The sequence below is a fragment of the Lampetra planeri genome, chromosome 56 (genome assembly GCF_965212315.1).
Source record: "Lampetra planeri chromosome 56, kcLamPlan1.2.h2, whole genome shotgun sequence".
Lineage (NCBI taxonomy): Eukaryota > Metazoa > Chordata > Hyperoartia > Petromyzontiformes > Petromyzontidae > Lampetra > Lampetra planeri.
The window spans coordinates 649801-671256 of NC_136162.1; the positions used below are offsets into that span (position 1 = coordinate 649801).

At 52.3% G+C, this 21456-nt stretch overlaps 1 protein-coding gene across 1 annotated transcript in view; it reads right to left on the reverse strand.

The window, feature by feature from the left end:
* Window positions 1-21186, reverse strand: part of ABCC4 (ATP binding cassette subfamily C member 4 (PEL blood group)) — a 90557-nt gene extending 69371 nt beyond the window's left edge. The window contains exons 1-2 of the mRNA XM_078618145.1: window positions 21041-21186; window positions 8401-8511 (exon numbers count right to left, since the gene is read on the reverse strand). Of these exons, the coding sequence (XP_078474271.1) occupies window positions 8401-8511; window positions 21041-21114 (185 nt within the window). The 5' untranslated portion in view covers window positions 21115-21186. The remainder of the gene's footprint in view (window positions 1-8400; window positions 8512-21040) is intronic.
* Window positions 21187-21456: the final 270 nt, after the last annotated feature.

Below are 21456 nucleotides of genomic sequence, written 5' to 3' on the forward strand. Positions count from 1 at the left end.
AGATCCAACATCAAGGCGCTTATTGAGGGACCTGACGACGAGGAGGAAGACGGAGTGTACACGAAGAATATCGTGTATCGCCAGATATTTCAATAAGTTGCATTCTATATTTGAATAAGTTGCATTCTTTAATATTGTCGATTGAGCGTCTGAAAAAAAATCATATAACCTCACAAAAATAAACATAAAACAATCACCAAAACATGTCTATTGTGTCCAGCCACTTTCAACTCCCCACCAACCAAGTATATACACACCGCCCGCGAAGCAGGCGGCGACTGCTAGTCAAGATATAAGAACAGGTTCTACCCTTTCATGGAAGCCGCTTCGTAAGTACGGACGCTCACAAGTCGAGGACGTCCTGTATGCATGAACCGGTCCTGGGCCTCCCCTAGGTCAACTCGGCCTCAAATGAGCACCTGGTGCGATGTGTAAACATCGCCACGAGGGAGACAAAGGCGGCCGGGCGTGGTGCTGGCCACCCACCCCCCCATGTGCCGCGCCGGCCTTCATAGGTGCTACTCGCTAACAGCACTTGCCCCAACAGTCTGTTACAGGCTATATGGGAGATCTTTGTCTTTGGAGCGGTGGCATAGCGGTCAGCAGACACTGCCCCGCAAACCCCCGCGTCCCGAGTTCAATTCCGAGCAACGGCTACGCAGCGGACATCAGAGGTCGCAACCGGGTACCCGATACCCGTACCCTACTCGATACCCGGCTACTCGTACCCGGCCGGGTACAGGTACGGGTAGCCGTTTGCGACCCTGGTGCGGCCGGGTAAGGATACGGGTAAGGAATCAAAACCCGTTTGCGACCTTAGGCGGACATACGGCGGAGCAGTGGCCGAGCCGTCCCTCCACCCACCCAGCGGCACTGTGACGGGCACGGTGAAGTATGGTCAAACCACGACGCACGCCACTGACGCACCGCGGGTGGAAACAATGGGTTCGCAGACGCCCGTGCGCAGTACACGCTGTATACATTATGTATACGCAATGTGAACATTGCGTATACACAATGTCAACATTATGTATACATAATGTTGACATTGTGTATACGCAATGTTGACATTATGTATACGCAATGTTTACATTATGTATACGCAATGTGAACATTGCGTATACATAATGTAAACATTATGTATACATACTGTTTACATTGCGTATACACAATGTAAACATTGCGTATACACAATGTCAACATTGCGTATACACAATGTAAACATTGTGTATACGCAATGTTGACATTATGTATGCGGCGCACTCAACCGGACCAGGTGGCTAATCATTATTGGTTGAGGAAAAGCAGCTCAGAACGTCGGTGGCGGGTCTCCAGTTTAAAACCCGGTTGGGGTGGGAGTTTGATTCGGCCAATCATCATCATCATCATCATTCCTTGCCTCCAGGGTCGATACAACTCGTACCAACTTGTGGGGAAGTCAACATGTAGGTGTCCTATGGATAGACTCTCTCGCCCGCCCACCTGGCCGGCCCCGCCATGGGAATGTGGACTTTCCACCACTGGCTCAGGGATGTAAACATGGGTAAGTGAATTTGACTTTTTTTTGTGTCGAGCGTGTCAAGCGATGGAGCGATGAAATCAGCTCGTGTGCAGGCACTGTGACCTCCGGCACCTAGCCTGGCACAGCAGTTAACCCAAGGCACCTGGGTCTGTCCCGTGACCTCCTGCACCTAGCCTGGCACAGCAGTCAACCCATTGCACCACCTGGGTCTGTCCCGTGGCCTCCTGCACCTAGCCTGGTACAGCAATCAATCCACGGCACCTGGGTCTGCCCAAATGACCTCCTGCACCTAGCCTGGCACAGCAGTTAACCCACGGCGCTGGGTTTGTCCCGTGACCTCCTACACCTAGCCTGGCACAGCAGTCATCCCACGGCACCTGGGTCTGTCCCGTAACCTCCTGCACCTAGCCTGGCACAGCAGTCAACCCACGGCACCTGGGTCTGTCCCGTGATCTCCTGCACCTAGCCTGGCACAGCAGTCATCCCACGGCACCTGGGTCTGTCCCGTGACTTCCTGCACCTAGCCTGGCACAGCAGTCAACCCACGGCACCTGGATCTGTTCCATGACCTCCTGCACCTAGCCTGGCACAACAGTCAATCCACAGCACCTGGGTCTGTCCCGTAACCTCCTGCACCTAGCCTGGCACAGCAGTCAACCCATGGCACCTGGGTCTGTCCCGTGACCTCCTGCCCCTAGCCTGGCACAGCAGTCAACCCATTGCACCACCTGGGTCTGTCCCGTGACCTCCTGCACCTAGTCTGGCACAGCAGTCAACCCACAGCGCTGGGTTTGTCCCGTGACCTCCTGCACCTAGTCTGGCACAGCAGTCAACCCACAGCGCTGGGTTTGTCCCGTGACCTCCTGCACCTAGCCTGGCACAGGAGTCAACCCACGGCACCTGGGTCTGTCCCGTGACCTCCTGCACCTAGCCTGGCACAACAGTCAACCCACGGCGCTGGGTTTGTCCCGTGACCTCCTGCACCTAGCCTGGCACAGGAGTCAACCCACGGCACCTGGGTCTGTCCCGTGACCTCCTGCACCTAGCCTGGCACAACAGTCAACCCACGGCGCTGGGTTTGTCCCGTGACCTCCTGCACCTAGCCTGGCACAGGAGTCAACCCACGGCACCTGGGTTTGTCCCGTGACCTCCTGCACCTAGCCTGGCACAACAGTCAACCCACGGCGCTGGGTTTGTCCCGTGACCTCCTGCACCTAGCCTGGCACAGGAGTCAACCCACGGCACCTGGGTCTGTCCCGTGACCTCCTGCACCTAGCCTGGCACAGCAGTCAACCCATGGCACCTGGGTCTGTCCCGTGACCTCCTGCACCTAGTCTGGCACAGCAGTCAACCCACAGCGCTGGGTTTGTCCCGTGACCTCCTGCACCTAGTCTGGCACAGCAGTCAACCCACAGCGCTGGGTTTGTCCCGTGACCTCCTGCACCTAGCCTGGCACAGGAGTCAACCCACGGCACCTGGGTCTGTCCCGTGACCTCCTGCACCTAGCCTGGCACAACAGTCAACCCACGGCGCTGGGTTTGTCCCGTGACCTCCTGCACCTAGCCTGGCACAGGAGTCAACCCACGGCACCTGGGTTTGTCCCGTGACCTCCTGCACCTAGCCTGGCACAACAGTCAACCCACGGCACCTGGGTCTGTCCCGTGACCTCCTGCACCTAGCCTGGCACAGCAGTCAACCCATGGCACCTGGGTCTGTCCCGTGACCTCCTGCACCTAGCCTGGCACAGCAGTCAACCCAAGGCACCTGGGTCTGTCCCGTGACCTCCTGCACCTAGCCTGGCACAAGTGCCGTGGTGACTGTTGCTGTTTGCACGGCATGCTCGTGAGAGGTGGAGGTGGCGGCTTGGGGAGGGTTGAGTGCCATCCAGCAGCGGATCGCCCCCAAGGCTGATGGGAGGCGCTGGCAGAGCGGTTGGTGCGCGCTGCGCTATGAACCCAGGCCTTGACCCAAGTTCGGTTTCGGCTCACGGCCACAAACAACACCAGTGAAGAATCTGCACCAGTCCTGTGCTCATCCTAGGTCGACTCAGACTCAAATGATGATCCGATGCGGTGTGTGGTAAACATCGCCACTGGGGAGACAAAGGTGGCCGGGCGTGGTGCTGGCCACCCACCCCCTCGTGTGCCGTGCCGGCCTTCTCTCTACGTGACTTTACCGAAAGAACCAAAGAATATTCATAGATGCGGTTACTCGCTAACAGCACTTGCCCCAACAGTCTGTTTTTCGGCTAAACGGGGAATCTTTGATGCATCTGCCAATCATCTTAGCCGGTAAATCCACAACACACACACACGTCATGTGATCTCCTGCCAGCAACACTTCACGTGCGTTCAAAGTGCACCTAGCCTGGCACGAGGTTTTTATGTGATTGCATGTTTATTATAGGTGCTGGCTAACAGCCCTCATCTCAAGAATTTACAACCAGGGGATTGTTATCTTCGTAATGTGAATGTGTGTATACTGGAACCAGCGGCGTCAAGGTCGGCCTCGATGGAGGAGGCTCGTGAAGGTCGCTGCTACTGGGCAGTTGGAGGCAGTCGCCCTCCAGCAATAGCGGAGGGCAGAGGAGCGACGCTCACAACAACGAGCGGAACCTCCGGGCGGATAAAATACAGCGAGTTGGTACAGTGTGGGGCACAGGTGGTGCATCGGCCGGTCAACTCAGTCGGTCAACTCCTGGCACCTGCTGGGTCTGTCCCGAGACCTCCCGTTGGCGAGCCTTTGACACTTCACGTGGCCTCAAAGTGCACCTGGCCTGGCACAGGCGCCGTGGTGACGTCACCGCTACTAATTAGTGGTGAATGACAGCTGTTGGTGTTGTTGTGGGCATGCGTGTCGTGCACGTCTTTTTGTACGTGCAAAATTTAACAGTGGGGAGACAAAGGCGGCCGGGCGTGGTGCTGGCCACCCACCCCCTCGTGTGCCACAGTGTCGGCCCTTCATAGGTGCTCCTCGCTAACAGCACTTGCCCCAACAGTCTGTTCCAGGCTACATGGGGGATCTTTGTCTTGTGCGTCTGAGTGTGAACTTGCCACAGAATGGCTGGGGCCGTTCTCCCAACCCCACCAAAAACAAATCACCTACAGGGGGGGTGGAGGTGTTTGTCATCAAACAACTCCGCCCCCACATCACCCCCCCCCCCATTACCCCCACCCCCATCACCCCCCCATCACCCCCCCTTCATCACCACCCATCCACTCTCCAATGTTTGCATTCCAACCCATGGCCACGTGCTCTCGTGACCACCTCCAGCTGAGCAGTGGAGCGGCTTCACACCAAAAAGCGACCAGAGAGGCGTCATGTTGCCATCCAGCAGCGTAAAGCGATGCCGTGCGGAGGCCAGTAGCCCGCCCGCCCCATCTCTCGCCACACGAAGTCACGGGGCCTTTCTCGGCCACGGCTCGGAATTTCCTCTCTCATCCATGCGCTTGCGAAACGTGGAGCCCTTTAAAGAGGAAGCCCCGCGCCTGCCCCCACCATAACATCCAGACTGGTCCTGACTACTACATATCCACGCTGGGGTTAGCCAACCACCAGGCTGGGTTGTGCGACGGAGGAGATTCACAGACTCTTGACAGATCTGGACTTGGTCCCATCATCGGTAAGCTCCTCCGGCATGCAAGGCTGCGTTTGGCTGGGTCACGTAGCCCGCATGCCCAAGCAGCTTCTGTTTGGCCGCATCGAGGGGGCTACACGGGCGCGGCACGGCCTGGAGATGAGATGGGACTGATGCGTCATGGGAGGATGTGGAGCTGAGTGGACTTGTCAAAGACTGGTACCGGTGGCGTCAAGATCGGTCTCTGTGGAGGAGGAGGCTCGTGAAGGACGCTGCTGCTGCTGCTGGGTAGTTGGAGGCAGTCGCCCTCCAGCAACAGAGGAGGGCGGAGGAGCGATGGTCACAACCACGCTCGGAGCGTCGGGCAGATTAAAAACGCAGCGAGTTAGCACAGCAGTGGGTACAGCTGGTGCATCTGCCATAATCTCCTGTAAGCGAGCCTTCCACACCTCACGTTGCCTTAGAGTGGGCACCTAGCCTGGCACAAGCACCGTGGTAACATCACCAACACTTAGCCTTGACTTGCGGCTCGTTGTCGTTGTTGTGGTTGTTGAAGTTGTGGTGGTTGTTGTTGTTGTTGAGCCGGCCTTCATTATGTAGTCGCTAACAGCACTTGCCCCAAACTGTCTGTGTCGGCTACACGGGGGCACTTTGACTTTTGTGTTAATGTCCGGGGGGGGGGGGGGGAAGACAAAGGCGAGTTGACACGCGGCGCACCGCGCACGCGTCCCGCGCGGTCAGCCGACGCGGTGACTCGGCACCCTGGGGTTCGAAGTTCAACCTCAGGTTGGTGGGGGGTCGAGGGGTGGGGGCCATGGGGGAATGGGGCAATCCTCACGCCTTGAAAGCAAAGGTGTAGCCCCCGCAACGTGCTCGCTCCGCCCACCGCTGGTGGAAGCGGCCTACACTCGAGGGAGCTCTCGTGGGAGAGAAAGTGGCTCCCCTCTACAAGGTCTATTGGCCTACTCTTCCACGTTGGGGGGGGGGGGGGCAGGGGCGCTACTGTGGAGAGATGTTGACTACCCCGCCTGGTATGCAGGAGGCTGCGGGTTCAATCCCCAGCCCTGACGATGCCTGCTGGATATTTTAAGTTTGCGTCTCTCTCTCATCATCACGGTGGCTGGGAGATGTTGACTACCTCGCCTGGTATGCAGGAGGTCGTGGGTTCCATCCCAACCCTGATGATGCCTGCTGCTGCTGATTTGGAGCCTGCGGTGTCTCTCTCTCTCCCCGTGGTCGCGTGGATTTTTCTCCGGGTCCTCCGGTTTTTCCCTCCCCGTTTAGAATCAACGTCGCCGTGCTCTCGGAGTTTTTGGCTGCTGCTCTACATTTCCACGCAACGATGACGACAAGCCACTTACTCGTCGAGCGATCATTTGTGACAGCTACTTGGCTCAGTCGGGGCCCCTTACCTGGTAAAATAAAAGATGTAGTTTTAGTTGAAATGGACGTCTCTTGCGAGGAGGTGGCAGTGACCCACCGTGGGAGAACCCACGTGGCACTCCGTCGCCTCTGGCAGAAGAACAATTTTCATTATTTGCACTTTGTATTCCGCATAATTGCATTTATCATCACTATTTACACTTCCACCCTCGCGTTTCTGGTTATTCCACTTTGTCGCTCTCTTCACCAGAGGTGGGACAAAGTCATTGTTATGCAAGTCCAAGTCGAGTCGCAAGTCATCAAATTCATGACTCGAGTCTGACTCGAGTCCAAGTCACATGACTCGAGTCCACATCTCATAGGTGGGACAAAGTCATTGTTATGCAAGTCCAAGTCGAGTCGCAAGTCATCAAATTCATGACTCGAGTCTGACTCGAGTCCAAGTCACATGACTCGAGTCCACACCTCTGCTCTTCACGCGGATTGTCATTTCAATTTAAATTGTCATCTCTTTTTTTGTGTCGCTCACGTCGCTCGCGGCGATTTTGTTCGGCAATCCGCTGCTGGATGAAGGCCTCCTCCTCCCACAGCTCGTCAAGATAATCAAGGGGGGGGGGTGGGGGGGTAGGTGGTGGGTGGTGGTGGGGGGGTGGGGGTGGGTGGGGGTGGTGGGGGGGTGGTGGTGGGTGGGGGTGGGTGGGTGGGGGTGGGTGGGTGGTGGTGGGGTTGAGTGGGGGTGGGTCGGTGTGGGTGGGGGGGTGGGTGGGTCGGGGTGTGGGTGTGTGGGTGGGGGTGGGTCGGGGTGGGTTGGCGTGGAGGTTGGTGGGGGGGGTGGGGTGTGGGTGGGGCTGGGTGGGGCTGGGTGGGGGTGGTTTTGACCATACTTCACCACGCTGTACACATCGTGCGACAGATTCGTTGTAACGATGACTGCGTGCGACGGTGACTATCTAAGGAGCGAGCACAGGAGGAGGATTTCTCCACAACTCTGGCTGTCGCCTGATGAAGCTGGTTGTAATTACTGCGAAACGTCACGGTACTCAGATTGCAAATGTTGTGGATTTGCTCTCCAACACACTGGTGTTGAATTGGCCACGTTCTGTTTACTTACTAATTGGCTGTGTCGGGTGGTGGCGGGTTTAACGACACATTTTTCTATTTACGCGATCTCACCCAATAAAAACAACCTCTATTATGGATTAGTCGATCGTTGTCAAATCGATTGCTGTGGGCGAGCGAGCGAGAGAGAGAGAGCATGGGCCGGATGCGTTGCTGGAAGGGGTGATAGCCAGTGTGCTGCCGGGTGCCTCGTGCCTGGTGCCTGTGACTGGTGCCTGTGACTGGTGCCTGGTGCCTGGTGCCTGGTGCCTGGTGACTGGTGCCTGGTGCCTGGTGCCTGGTGCCTGGTGACTGGTGCCTGGTGACTGGTGCCTGGTGCCTGGTGCCTGGTGACTGGTGCCTGGTGACTGGTGCCTGGTGACTGGTAACTGGTGCCTGGTGCCTGGTGCCTGGTGACTGGTGACTGGTGACTGGTGCCTGGTGCATGGTGCCTGGTGCCTGGTGCCTGGTGACTGGTGCCTGGTGACTGGTGCCTGGTAACTGGTGCCTGGTGCCTGGTGATGGGTGCCTGGTGCCTGGTGCCTGGTGCATGGTGCCTGGTGCCTGGTGCCTGGTGCCTGGTGCCTGGTGACTGGTGCCTGTTGACGGGTGACGGGTGACGGGTGACGGGTGACGGGTGACGGGTGACGGGTGACGGGTGACGGGTGACTGGTGCCTGGTGCCTGGTGCCTGGTGACTGGTGCCTGGTGCCTGGTGCCTGGTGCCTGGTGACTGGTGCCTGGTGACTGGTGACTGGTGACTGGTGCCTGGTGCCTGGTGCCTGGTGACTGGTGCCTGGTGACTGGTGACTGGTGCTCACCTCTGCAGCTCGTTGCCCTGGAACTGCGAGGTGTCGCTGGGCATGGCATCGTAGAGGTCCTCGCCCTGCAGCTGCCGCTTGCGCCCCACGGAGAACAGCGCGTTCAGCCAGCTGGGGGCGGGGGGGGGCACGGGGAGACACGGTTACAGGGGGCACGGGGTACAGGGGGACACGGGGGTACAAGGGGGACACAAGGGGGGTACAGGGGGGGGGATACAGGGGGGGGGGGTACATGGGGGGCACGGGGGTACGGGAGTAGGGGTAGTGAAAGTGCTAAGGTTGGTGGAGTTGAGCAAAGTGGACTTGAGTCCCCAGTTTCAACACAACGCAGTCTATCTTGGTCGCTGTGTGAGTCTATGGGTCTCTGTGTGGGTCTATGGGTCGCTGTGTGAGTCTATGGGTCTCTGTGTGGGTCTATGGGTCGCGTGTGAGTCTATGGGTCGCGTGTGAGTCTATGGGTCGCGTGTGAGTCTATGGGTCTCTGTGTGAGTCTATGGGTCGCGTGTGAGTCTATGGGTCGCGTGTGAGTCTATGGGTCTCTGAGTCTACGGGTCTCTGTGTGATTCTATGGGTCTCTGTGTGGGTCTTTGGGTCTCTGTGTGAGTCTATGGGTCTCTGTGTGAGTCTATGGGTCTCTGTGTGAGTCTATGGGTCTCTGTGTGGGTCTTTGGGTCTCTGTGTGAGTCTATGGGTCTCTGTGTGAGTCTATGGGTCTCTGTGTGAGTCTATGGGTCTCTGTGCGAGTCTATGGGTCTGTGTGAGTCTATGGGTCTCTATGAGAGTCTATGGGTCTCTGTGTGAGTCATTGGTAACCCTGGTGTCATGCTGTTTGGGGTGACCGAGACGCGGATTTGACCCCGGGTGAGACCACCGCGAGGTCCTCCGGCCGTGACACTTTAATGTTTTACAACTTCATTCTCTCCACGTCGGCAATTCACTTTTGTCACAGCCACGCGCGTTCAGACACATAAACAACGAGCGGCTGACGTAACGAGCGCCTGATGAAACACCTGTCCCCCTCGCTCCGACGGTCCCCTCGCTCCGTCTCGTAGGACGAGGCCCCAAGCACCATCAGGATCAAACGCATTCTATGATTCTGTGTGTCTCTATGCGAGTCTATGAGTCTGTGGGTCTCTATGTGAGTCTATGAGTCTGTGGGTCTCTATGCGAGTCTATGAGTCTGTGGGTCTCTATGTGAGTCTATGAGTCTGTATGTGAATCTATGATTCTGTGGGTCTCTATGTGAGTCTATGAGTCTGTGGGTCTCAATGCGAGTCTATGATTCTGTGGATCTCTATGTGAGTCTATGAGTGTGTGGGTCTCTATGCGAGTCTATGAGTGTGTGGGTCTCTATGTGAGTCTATGAGTGTGTGGGTCTCTATGCGAGTCTTTAATTCAGTGTGTCTCTATGTGAGTCTATGATTCTGTGGGTCTCTATGTGAGTCTATGAGTCTGTGGGTCTCTATGTGAGTCTATGATTCTGTGGGTCTCTATGCGAGTCTATGAGTCTGTGGGTCTCTATGCGAGTCTATGAGTCTGTGGGTCTGTATGTGAGTCTATGAGTCTGTGGGTCTCTATGTGAGTCTATGATTCTGTGGGTCTCTATGCGAGTCTATGAGTCTGTTGGTCTCTATGTGAGTCTATGAGTCTGTGGGTCTCTATGCGAGTCTATGAGTCTGTGGGTCTCTATGTGATTCTATGAGTCTCTGGGTCTCTATGTGAGTCTATGATTCTGTGGGTCTCTATGCGAGTCTATGAGTGTGTGGGTCTCTATGCGAGTCTATGAGTCTGTGGGTCTCTATGTGAGTCTGAGTCTCTGGGTCTCTATGTGATTCTATGAGTCTCTGGGTCTCTATACGAGTCTATGAGTGTGTGGGTCTCTATGTGAGTCTATGAGTGTGTGGGTCTCTATGTGAGTCTATGATTCTGTGGGTCTCTATGTGAGTCTATGAGTCTGTGGGTCTCTATTCGAGTCTATGAGTCTGTGGGTCTCTATGCGAGTATATGAGTCTGTGGGTCTCTATGCGAGTCTATGAGTCTGTGGGTCTCTATGTGAGTCTATGAGTCTGTGGGTCTCTATGCGAGTCTATGAATCTGTGGGTCTCTCCATGAGCCTATGGGTCTCTATGTGAGTCTATGATTCTCTAGGTCTCTATGTAAGTCGGAGTCTGTGGGTCTCTATGTGAGTCTGAGTCTCTGGGTCTCTATGCGAGTCTATGAGTCTCTGGGTCTCTATGCGAGTCTATGAGTGTGTGGGTCTCTATGTGCGTCTATGAGTGTGTGGGTCTCTATGCGAGTCTATGAGTCTCTGGGTCTCTATGTGAGTCTATGAGTGTGTGGGTCTCTATGTGAGTCTATGAGTGTGTGGGTCTCTATGCGAGTCTATGAGTGTGTGGGTCTCTATGCGAGTCTATGAGTCTGTGGGTCTCTATGTGAGTCTGAGTCTCTGGGTCTCTATGTGATTATATGAGTCTCTGGGTCTCTATACGAGTCTATGAGTGTGTGGGTCTCTATGTGAGTCTATGAGTGTGTGGGTCTCTATGTGAGTCTATGAGTGTGTGGGTCTCTATGTGAGTCTTTAATTCAGTATGTCTCTATGTGAGTCTATGAGTGTGTGGGTCTCGATGTGAGTCTTTAATTCAGTGTGTCTCTATGTGAGTCAATTATTCTGTGGGTCTCTATGTGAGTCTGAGTCTGTGGGTCTATGTGAGTCTATGATTCTGTGGGTCTCTATGCGAGTCTATGAGTCTGTGGGTCTCTATGCGAGTCTATGAGTCTCTGGGTCTCTATGTGAGGCTATGAGTGTGTGGGTCTCTATGTGAGTCTATGAGTGTGTGGGTCTCTATGTGAGTCTTTAATTCAGTATGTCTCTATGTGAGTCTATGATTCTGTGGGTCTCGATGTGAGTCTTTAATTCAGAGTGTCTCTATGTGAGTCTATTATTCTGTGGGTCTCTATGTGAGTCTGAGTCTGTGGGTCTATGTGAGTCTGATTCTGTGGGTCTCTATGCGAGTCTATGAGTCTGTGGGTCTCTATGCGAGTCTATGAGTCTCTGGGTCTCTATGTGAGGCTATGAGTGTGTGGGTCTCTATGTGAGTCTATGATTCTGTGAGTCTCTATGTGAGTCTATGATTCTGTGGGTCTCTATGTGAGTCTGAGTCTGTGGGTCTCTATGTGAGTCTGAGTCTGTGGGTCTCTATGTGAGTCTGAGTCTGTGGGTCTCTATGTGAGTCTGATTCTGTGGGTCTCTATGCGAGTCTATGAGTCTCTGGGTCTCTATGTGAGTCTGAGTCTGTGGGTCTCTATGTGAGTCTGAGTCTGTGGGTCTCTATGTGAGTGTATGATTCTGTGGGTCTCTATGCGAGTCTATGAGTCTGTGGGTCTCTATGCGAGTCTATGAGTGTGTGGGTCTCTATGTGAGTCTATGAGTCTGTGGGTCTCTATGTGAGTCTATGATTCTGTGGGTCTCTATGTGAGTCTATGAGTCTGTGGGTCTCTATGTGAGTCTATGATTCTGTGGGTCTCTGTGAGTCTATGAGTCTGTGGGTCTCTATGCGAGTCTATGAGTCTCTGGGTCTTTATGTGAGTATATGAGTATGTGGGTCTCTATGCGAGTCTATGAGTCTGTGGGTCTCTATGCGAGTCTATGAGTCTCTGGGTCTCTATGTGAGGCTATGAGTGTGTGGGTCTCTATGTGAGTCTATGAGTGTGTGGGTCTCTATGTGAGTCTTTAATTCAGTATGTCTCTATGTGAGTCTATGATTCTGTGGGTCTCGATGTGAGTCTTTAATTCAGAGTGTCTCTATGTGAGTCTATTATTCTGTGGGTCTCTATGTGAGTCTGAGTCTGTGGGTCTATGTGAGTCTGATTCTGTGGGTCTCTATGCGAGTCTATGAGTCTGTGGGTCTCTATGCGAGTCTATGAGTCTCTGGGTCTCTATGTGAGGCTATGAGTGTGTGGGTCTCTATGTGAGTCTATGATTCTGTGAGTCTCTATGTGAGTCTATGATTCTGTGGGTCTCTATGTGAGTCTGAGTCTGTGGGTCTCTATGTGAGTCTGAGTCTGTGGGTCTCTATGTGAGTCTGAGTCTGTGGGTCTCTATGTGAGTCTGATTCTGTGGGTCTCTATGCGAGTCTATGAGTCTCTGGGTCTCTATGTGAGTCTGAGTCTGTGGGTCTCTATGTGAGTCTGAGTCTGTGGGTCTCTATGTGAGTGTATGATTCTGTGGGTCTCTATGCGAGTCTATGAGTCTGTGGGTCTCTATGCGAGTCTATGAGTGTGTGGGTCTCTATGTGAGTCTATGAGTCTGTGGGTCTCTATGTGAGTCTATGATTCTGTGGGTCTCTATGTGAGTCTATGAGTCTGTGGGTCTCTATGTGAGTCTATGATTCTGTGGGTCTCTATGTGAGTCTATGAGTCTGTGGGTCTCTATGCGAGTCTATGAGTCTCTGGGTCTTTATGTGAGTATATGAGTATGTGGGTCTCTATGCGAGTCTATGAGTCTGTGGGTCTCTATGCGAGTCTATGAGTCTCTGGGTCTCTATGTGAGTATATGAGTCTGTGGGTCTCTCCATGAGCCTATGGGTCTCTATGTGAGTCTATGATTCTGTGGGTCTCTATGTGAGTATATGAGTCTCTGGGTCTCTATGTGAGTCTTTGAGTGTGTGGGTCTCTATGTGAGTCTATGATTCTGTGAGTCTCTGTGAGTCTATGAGTCTGTGGGTCTCTATGTGAGTCTATGAGTGTGTGGGTCTCTATGTGATTCTGTGAGTCTCTATGTGAGTCTATGAGTGTGTGGGTCTCTATGTGAGTCTGAGTCTCTGGGTCTCTATGTGAGTCTGAGTCTCTGGGTCTCTATGTGAGTCTATGATTCTGTGGGTCTCTATGCGAGTCTATGAGTCTCTGGGTCTCTATGTGAGTCTATGATTCTGTGGGTCTCTATGCGAGTCTATGAGTCTGTGGGTCTCTATGCGAGTCTATGAGTCTGTGGGTCTCTATGTGAGTCTATGAGTGTGTGGGTCTCTATGTGAGTATATGAGTCTGTGGGTCTCTATGTAAGTCTATGATTCTGTGGGTCTCTATGTGAGTCTATGAGTGTGTGGGTCTCTATGCGAGTCTATGAGTCTGTGGGTCTCTATGCGAGTCTATGAGTCTGTGGGTCTCTATGTGAGTATATGAGTGTGTGGGTCTCTATGCGAGTCTATGAGTCTGTGGGTCTCTATGCGAGTCTATGAGTGTGTGGGTCTCTATGCGAGTCTATGAGTCTCTGGGTCTCTATGTGAGTCTATGAGTGTGTGGGTGTCTATGTGAGTCTATGAATGTGTGGGTCTCTATGTGAGTCTATGATTATGTGAGTCTCTATGTGAGTCTATGATTCTGTGGGTCTCTATGTGAGTCTGAGTCTGTGGGTCTCTATGTGAGTCTGAGTATGTGGGTCTCTATGTGAGTCTGAGTCTGTGGGTCTCTATGTGAGCCTATGATTATGTGGGTCTCTATGCAAGTCTATGAGTCTGTGGGTCTCTATGCGAGTCTATGAGTCTCTGGGTCTCTATGTGAGTATATGAGTCTGTGGGTCTCTCCATGAGCCTATGGGTCTCTATGTGAGTCTATGATTCTGTGGGTCTCTATGTGAGTCTGAGTCTGTGGGTCTCTATGTGAGTCTATGAGTCTCTGGGTCTCTATGTGAGTCTGAGTATGTGGGTCTCTAAGTGAGTCTGAGTCTGTGGGTCTCTATGTGAGTATATGAGTCTGTGGGTCTCTATGCGAGTCTATGAGTCTGTGGGTCTCTATGCGAGTCTATGAGTCTCTGGGTCTCTATGTGAGTATATGAGTCTGTGGGTCTCTCCATGAGCCTATGGGTCTCTATGTGATTCTATGATTCTGTGGGTCTCTATGTGAGTCTGAGTCTGTGGGTCTCTATGTGAGTCTATGAGTCTCTGGGTCTCTATGTGAGTCTTTGAGTGTGTTGGTCTCTATGTGAGTCTATGATTCTGTGAGTCTCTATGTGAGTCTGAGTGTGTGGTCTCTATGTGAGTCTATGAGTCTGTGGGTCTCTATGTGAGTCAATGCGTCTGTGGGTCTCTATGTGAGTCTATAAGTCTGTGTGTGTCTCTATGTGAGTCTATGAGTGTGTGTGTCTCTATGTGAGTCTATGAGTGTGTGGGTCTCTATGTGAGTCTATGAGTGTGTGGGTCTCTATGTGAGTCTATGAGTGTGTGGGTCTCTCCATGAGCCTATGGGTCTCTATGTGAGTCTGAGTCTTTGGGTCTCTATGTGAGTCTATGAGTCTGTGGGTCTCTATATGAGTCTGAGTCTGTGGGTCTCTCTGTGTGTTGATGAACAGCTCCTAGACCACGACCTCGCTAGGGACCCCGCTCAGCCCTCTGCGTTTGGGCGGCCAAGACTCGGGTTGGAACCCAGGCTCCCGGGGGACGCCGGCTCCGGAGCGACGACCCCCCACCCTCCCTTCTCCCCCGCGCCCCCCACTTTACAGAGCTGCAGACCGCCCACCACACCTCCCCCCCGACATTGGCGACGTTAGCTAACAGTAACGATGATTGCGATCATCGGTGACGGTGATTGCGATCAGCGGTGACGGTGATTGCGATCAGCGGTGACGGTGATCGCGATCATCGGTGACGGTGATTGCGATCATCGGTGACGGTGATCGCGATCATCGGTGACGGTGATTGCGATCATCGGTGACGGTGATTGCGATCATCGGTGACGGTGATCGCGATCAGCGGTGATCGCGATCAGCGGTGACGGTGATCGCGATCATCGGTGACGGTGATTGCGATCAGCGGTGACGGTGATCGCGATCATCGGTGACGGTGATTGCGATCATCGGTGATGATGATCGCGATCATCGGTGATGGTGATTGCGATCATCGGTGATGATGATCGCGATCATCGGTGATGATGATCGCGATCATCGGTGATGGTGATTGCGATCATCGGTGATGATGATCGCGATCATCGGTGATGGTGATTGCGATCATCGGTGACGGTGATCACGATCATCGGTGACGGTGATTGCGATCATCGGTGATGATGATCGCGATCATCGGTATTGCGATCATCGGTGACAGTGATTGCGGTCATCGGTGACGATGATTGCGATCATCGGTGACGGTGATTACGATCATCGATGACGATGATTACGATAATCATGATAATGATTGCGGCGTGGAGCGTGAAAGAGACTCACAGCGAGAGTGCAACGAGTGGCGAAGCCGTGGGGGGGGGGCGTGCCGGGTACGGAGGTGGTGGGCGACGGTAGTGGTAGTGGTGGTGGGCGGTGGTTGTGGTGGATGGCAGTGGTGGGCGGTGGTTGTGGTGGATGGTGGTTGTGGTGGATGGCGGTGGTTGTGGTGGATGGTGGTTGTGGTGGATGGCGGTGGTTGTGGTGGATGGTGGCAGTGGTGGATGGTGGTTGTGGTGGATGGCGGTGGTAGTGGTGGGCCGTGGGTGGGCGGTGATGGGTGGTGGTAAGTGGTGGGTGGTAGTGGTGGGTGGTGGTAGTGGTGGGTGGTGGTAGTGGTGGGTGGTGGTAAGTGGTGGGTGGTAGTGGTGGGTGGTGGTAGTGGTGGGTGGTGGTAGTGGTGGGTGGTGGTAGTGGTGGGTGGTGGTGGGCGGTGGGTGGGCGGTGATGGACCGGCACCTGCTTGGCGCGGTGTCAAGCGAGGGTGGGGTCTTCAGTATTTACCACAAAATCCCAGCTTGGCAGCCACATCCAGGTACACACCTCGCTCACCCCCACTCCCTCTCACTCCCTCTCTCTCTCTCCCACTCTCTCCCGTGCTCTCCGTCGCCAGGGTGACGCAGTGGTAACGTACAAAGTGTTCGGGCGAGTGCCAAAGACCCCCCCCCCCCCATCTGTGTAGTGTCGGGGCAAGTGCTGTCAACAAGACAAAGCTCCCCCGTAGAGCCTGAACAGACTCTTGGGGCAAGTGCTGTCAGTAAGCACCTCTGAAGGCCGACACGGCACACGAGGGGGTGGGTGGCATCCACACACACGCAAATACAAAGCTCACCCGTGTAGCGATTAGCACGTTGGGGGCAAGTGGTGTTAGCGAGCACCTCTGAAGGCCGGGTGGTTCGCCAACACCACGCTCGACCGCCTTTGTTTCCCGAGTGCTGATATTGACACACTGTACCGGGTACTCATTTGTGGCCGAGTCTACCTAGAGGCGTCACAGGAATTGTGGCAATATCACAGCGGAATTGCGCCAACCACTGCGCCACCACTCCCCACACGTGCAAAGAGACGCAGGGAAAACTGGCGCTCACGACCGAGTGGCGTGGACGTCGTCGCACAGCGCTCGTGCCAGGCTAGGTGCGCTTCGAGGCCATCACTGGGTGGCAACTGGGTTCAATTGCCGACGCGGGCGCCGGCTTTTCCCTCTTCTCGTGTGTGGAGGCGTTTGTGTTCTCTCTCTCACGCCCGTTCTCGCGGTGGGTTTCTTCTTCCTCCGCCCCGTAGCTAAAGACGCAACATTTAAAATCGGTGTGGAGCAGGACCCTCCTGGCAACCAGCCACGAGACTCGGCTTACGTTTTCTAGGGCGCAGAAAACATCATCTAAAGAGCTTCTTCGCAGCTCATCGGATTTCTCCAGCATCAATCAACATTCTCATTCTGACAAGGCAGCCACAAAATGAGTGACCGTGCAGGTTAACAGTTAACGAAAGCTCGTGAACTCTCCGAGGACAACTTGTAGAGATTATGCAATAAGCAGCAATGCGTACCGCGTCTGCCGTGACCAGAGCACCCTGCGTTTAATGTTGTCCTGGATCGGGCATCGCTTTCGTAAAAATGACCCGCGGGAGCGTCTTGCACATAGTTTAAATTCACATCAATCACTCATCTCTCTCGCCCTTCGAGAACAACACTATAGTTTAATATCACGTACCCAGCTCTCCAGCCCTTCTATAACATCACTAGAATTCACATCACTCAGCTCTCTCGCCCTTCTATAACATCACTAGAATTCACATCACTCAGCGCTCTAGCACTTCACTAACATCACTAGAATTCACATCACTCAGCTCTCTAGCCCTTCTATAACATCACTATAATTCACATCACTCAGCGCTCTAGCACTTCACTAACATCACTAGAATTCACATCACTCAGCTCTCTAGCCCTTCTATAACATCACTATAATTCACATCACTCAGCTCTCTCGCCCTTCTATAACATCACTATAATTCACATCACTCAGCTCTCTCGCCCTTCTATAACATCACTAGAATTCACATCACTCAGCTCTCTAGCACTTCTATAACATCACTAGAATTCACATCACTCAGCTCTCTAGCCCTTCTATAACATCACTATAATTCACATCACTCAGCGCTCTAGCACTTCACTAACATCACTAGAATTCACATCACTCAGCTCTCTAGCCCTTCTATAACATCACTATAATTCACATCACTCAGCTCTCTCGCCCTTGTATAACATCACTAGAATTCACATCACTCAGCTCTCTAGACCTTCTATAACATCACTAGAATTCACATCACTCAGCTCTCCAGTCCTTCCATAACATCACTAGAATTCACATCACTCAGCTCTCTAGCACTTCACTAACATCACTAGAATTCACATCACTCAGCTCTCTAGCCCTTCCATAACATCACTAGAATTCACATCACTCAGCTCTCCAGCCCTTCTATAACATCACTACAATTCACATCACTCAGCTCTCTCGCCCTTCTATAACATCACTATAATTCACATCACTCAGCTCTCTAGCCCTTCCATAACATCACTAGAATTCACATCACTCAGCTCTCTAGCCCTTCTATAACATCACTAGAATTCACATCACTCAGCTCTCTAGCCCTTCCATAACATCACTAGAATTCACATCACTCAGCTCTCTAGCACTTCACTAACATCACTAGAATTCACATCACTCAGCTCTCTCGCCCTTCTATAACATCACTATAATTCACATCACTCAGCTCTCTAGCCCTTCTATAACATCACTAGAATTCACATCACTCAGCTCTCTCGCCCTTCTAAAACATCACTATAATTCACATCACTCAGCTCTCTAGCCCTTCTATAACATCACTAGAATTCACATCACTCAGCTCTCTAGCCCTTCTATAACATCACTAGAATTCACATCACTCAGCTCTCGCCCTTCTATAACATCACTAGAATTTACATCACTCAGCTCTCTAGCACTTCACTAACATCACTAGAATTCACATCACTCAGCTCTCTAGTACTTCACTAACATCACTAGAATTCACATCACTCAGCTCTCTAGAACTTAAATTTCGATTTAAAGCTTTCGTGACTGCAGGGATTCATGTTCTTGGTTCTTTCGGTAAAGTCACGTATTTTATTACTTCCCTTCTACGTGACTTTCCTGAAAGAACCAAGAAGATGAATCTCTAGCACTTCACTAACATCACTATAATTCACATCACTCAGCTCTCTCGCCCTTCTATAACATCACTAGAATTCACATCACTCAGCTCTCTAGCCCTTCTATAACATCACTAGAATTCACATCACTCAGCTCTCCAGTCCTTCCATAACATCACTAGAATTCACATCACTCAGCTCTCTAGCACTTCACTAACATCACTAGAATTCACATCACTCAGCTCTCTAGCTCTTCCATAACATCACTAGAATTCACATCACTCAGCTCTCTAGCACTTCACTAACATCACTAGAATGCACATCACTCAGCTCTCTAGCCCTTCCATAACATCACTAGAATTCACATCACTCAGCTCTCCAGCCCTTCTATAACATCACTATAATTCACATCACTCAGCTCTCTAGCCCTTCTATAACATCACTATAATTCACATCACTCAGCGCTCTAGCACTTCACTAACATCACTAGAATTCACATCACTCAGCTCTCTAGCCCTTCTATAACATCACTATAATTCACATCACTCAGCTCTCTCGCCCTTCTATAACATCACTAGAATTCACATCACTCAGCTCTCTAGCCCCTTCTATAACATCACTAGAATTCACATCACTCAGCTCTCCAGTCCTTCCATAACATCACTAGAATTCACATCACTCAGCTCTCTAGCACTTCACTAACATCACTAGAATTCACATCACTCAGCTCTCTAGCCCTTCCATAACATCACTAGAATTCACATCACTCAGCTCTCCAGCCCTTCTATAACATCACTATAATTCACATCACTCAGCTCTCCAGCCCTTCTATAACATCACTATAATTCACATCACTCAGCTCTCTAGCCCTTCTATAACATCACTATAATTCACATCACTCAGCTCTCTAGCCCTTCCATAACATCACTAGAATTCACATCACTCAGCTCTCTAGCACTTCACTAACATCACTACAATTCACATCACTCAGCTCTCTAGCCCTTCTATAACATCACTAAAATTCATATCACTCAGCTCTCTAGCACTTCACTAACATCACTACAATTCACATCACTCAGCTCTCTAGCCCTTCACTAACATCACTAGAATTCACTTCACTCAGCTCTCTAGCACTTCACTAACATCACTAGAATTCATATCACTCAGCTCTCTAGAACTTCACTAACATCACTATAATTCACATCACTCAGCTCTCTAGCCCTTCTATAACATCACTAGAATTCACATCACTCAGCGCTCTAGCACTTCACTAACATCACTAGAATTCACATCACTCAGCGCTCTAGTACTTCACTAACATCACTAGAATTCACATCACTCAGCTCTCTAGCACTTCACTAACATCACTAGAATTCACATCACTCAGCGCTCTAGCCCTTCTACAACATCACTAGAATTCACATCACTCAGCTCTCTAGCACTTCACTAACATCACTAGAATTCACATCACTCAGCTCTCTCGCCCTTCTATAACATCACTAGAATTCACATCACTCAGCTCTCTAGCCCTTCTATAACATCACTAGAATTCACATCACTCAGCTCTCTCGCCCTTCTATAACATCACTAGAATTCACATCACTCAGCTCTCTCGCCCTTCTATAACATCACTAGAATTCACATCACTCAGCTCTCTCGCCCTTCTATAACATCACTAGAATTCACATCACTCAGCTCTCTAGCACTTCACTAACATCACTAGAATTCACATCACTCAGCTCTCTCGCCCTTCTATAACATCACTAGAATTCACATCACTCAGCTCTCTAGCCCTTCTATAACATCACTAGAATTCACATCACTCAGCTCTCTCGCCCTTCTATAACATCACTAGAATTCACATCACTCAGCTCTCTCGCCCTTCTATAACATCACTAGAATTCACATCACTCAGCTCTCTCGCCCTTCTATAACATCACTAGAATTCACATCACTCAGCTCTCTCGCCCTTCTATAACATCACTAGAATTCACATCACTCAGCTCTCTCGCCCTTCTATAACATCACTAGAATTCACATCACTCAGCTCTCTCGCCCTTCTATAACATCACTAGAATTCACATCACTCAGCTCTCTCGCCCTTCTATAACATCACTAGAATTCACATCACTCAGCTCTCTCGCCCTTCTATAACATCACTAAAATTCACATCACTCAGCTCACCACGCGCGACTGCCCGGCCGCCTCATTTATGGCTGAGTGGACCTAGGGGGGGGGGTTGCAGTTCTCACCAGAAGCACAACCTGGAGACCAGGTTGGCGCGATGCAGCGGGTTGGGTCGCTCCAACTTGTGCGTCGTGTCCATGGCCCAGAGTGCCACCACCTGCCGCCTCTGTGCTGCCCTTCGCTGCTGCCCTTTAAGCCTCCCTCCCCTGGACCCCCTCGTGGCACCCCCTACTCTGCCGTCCTCGCACTCCCTCCCTCCCTCTCTCTCGCTGCTGCTCCACCCTTCTCCAGCTGCCCCCCCTCCAGCTGCTGCCCCCCCTCCAGCTGCTGCCCCCCCCCTTCTCCAGCTGCCCCCCCCCCCTTCTCCAGCTGCTGCCCCCCTTCTCCAGCTGCTGCCCCCCCCCCCTTCTCCAGCTGCCCCCCCCCTTCTCCAGCTGCTGCCCCCCTTCTCCAGCTGCTGCCCCCCCCCCTTCTCTAGCCC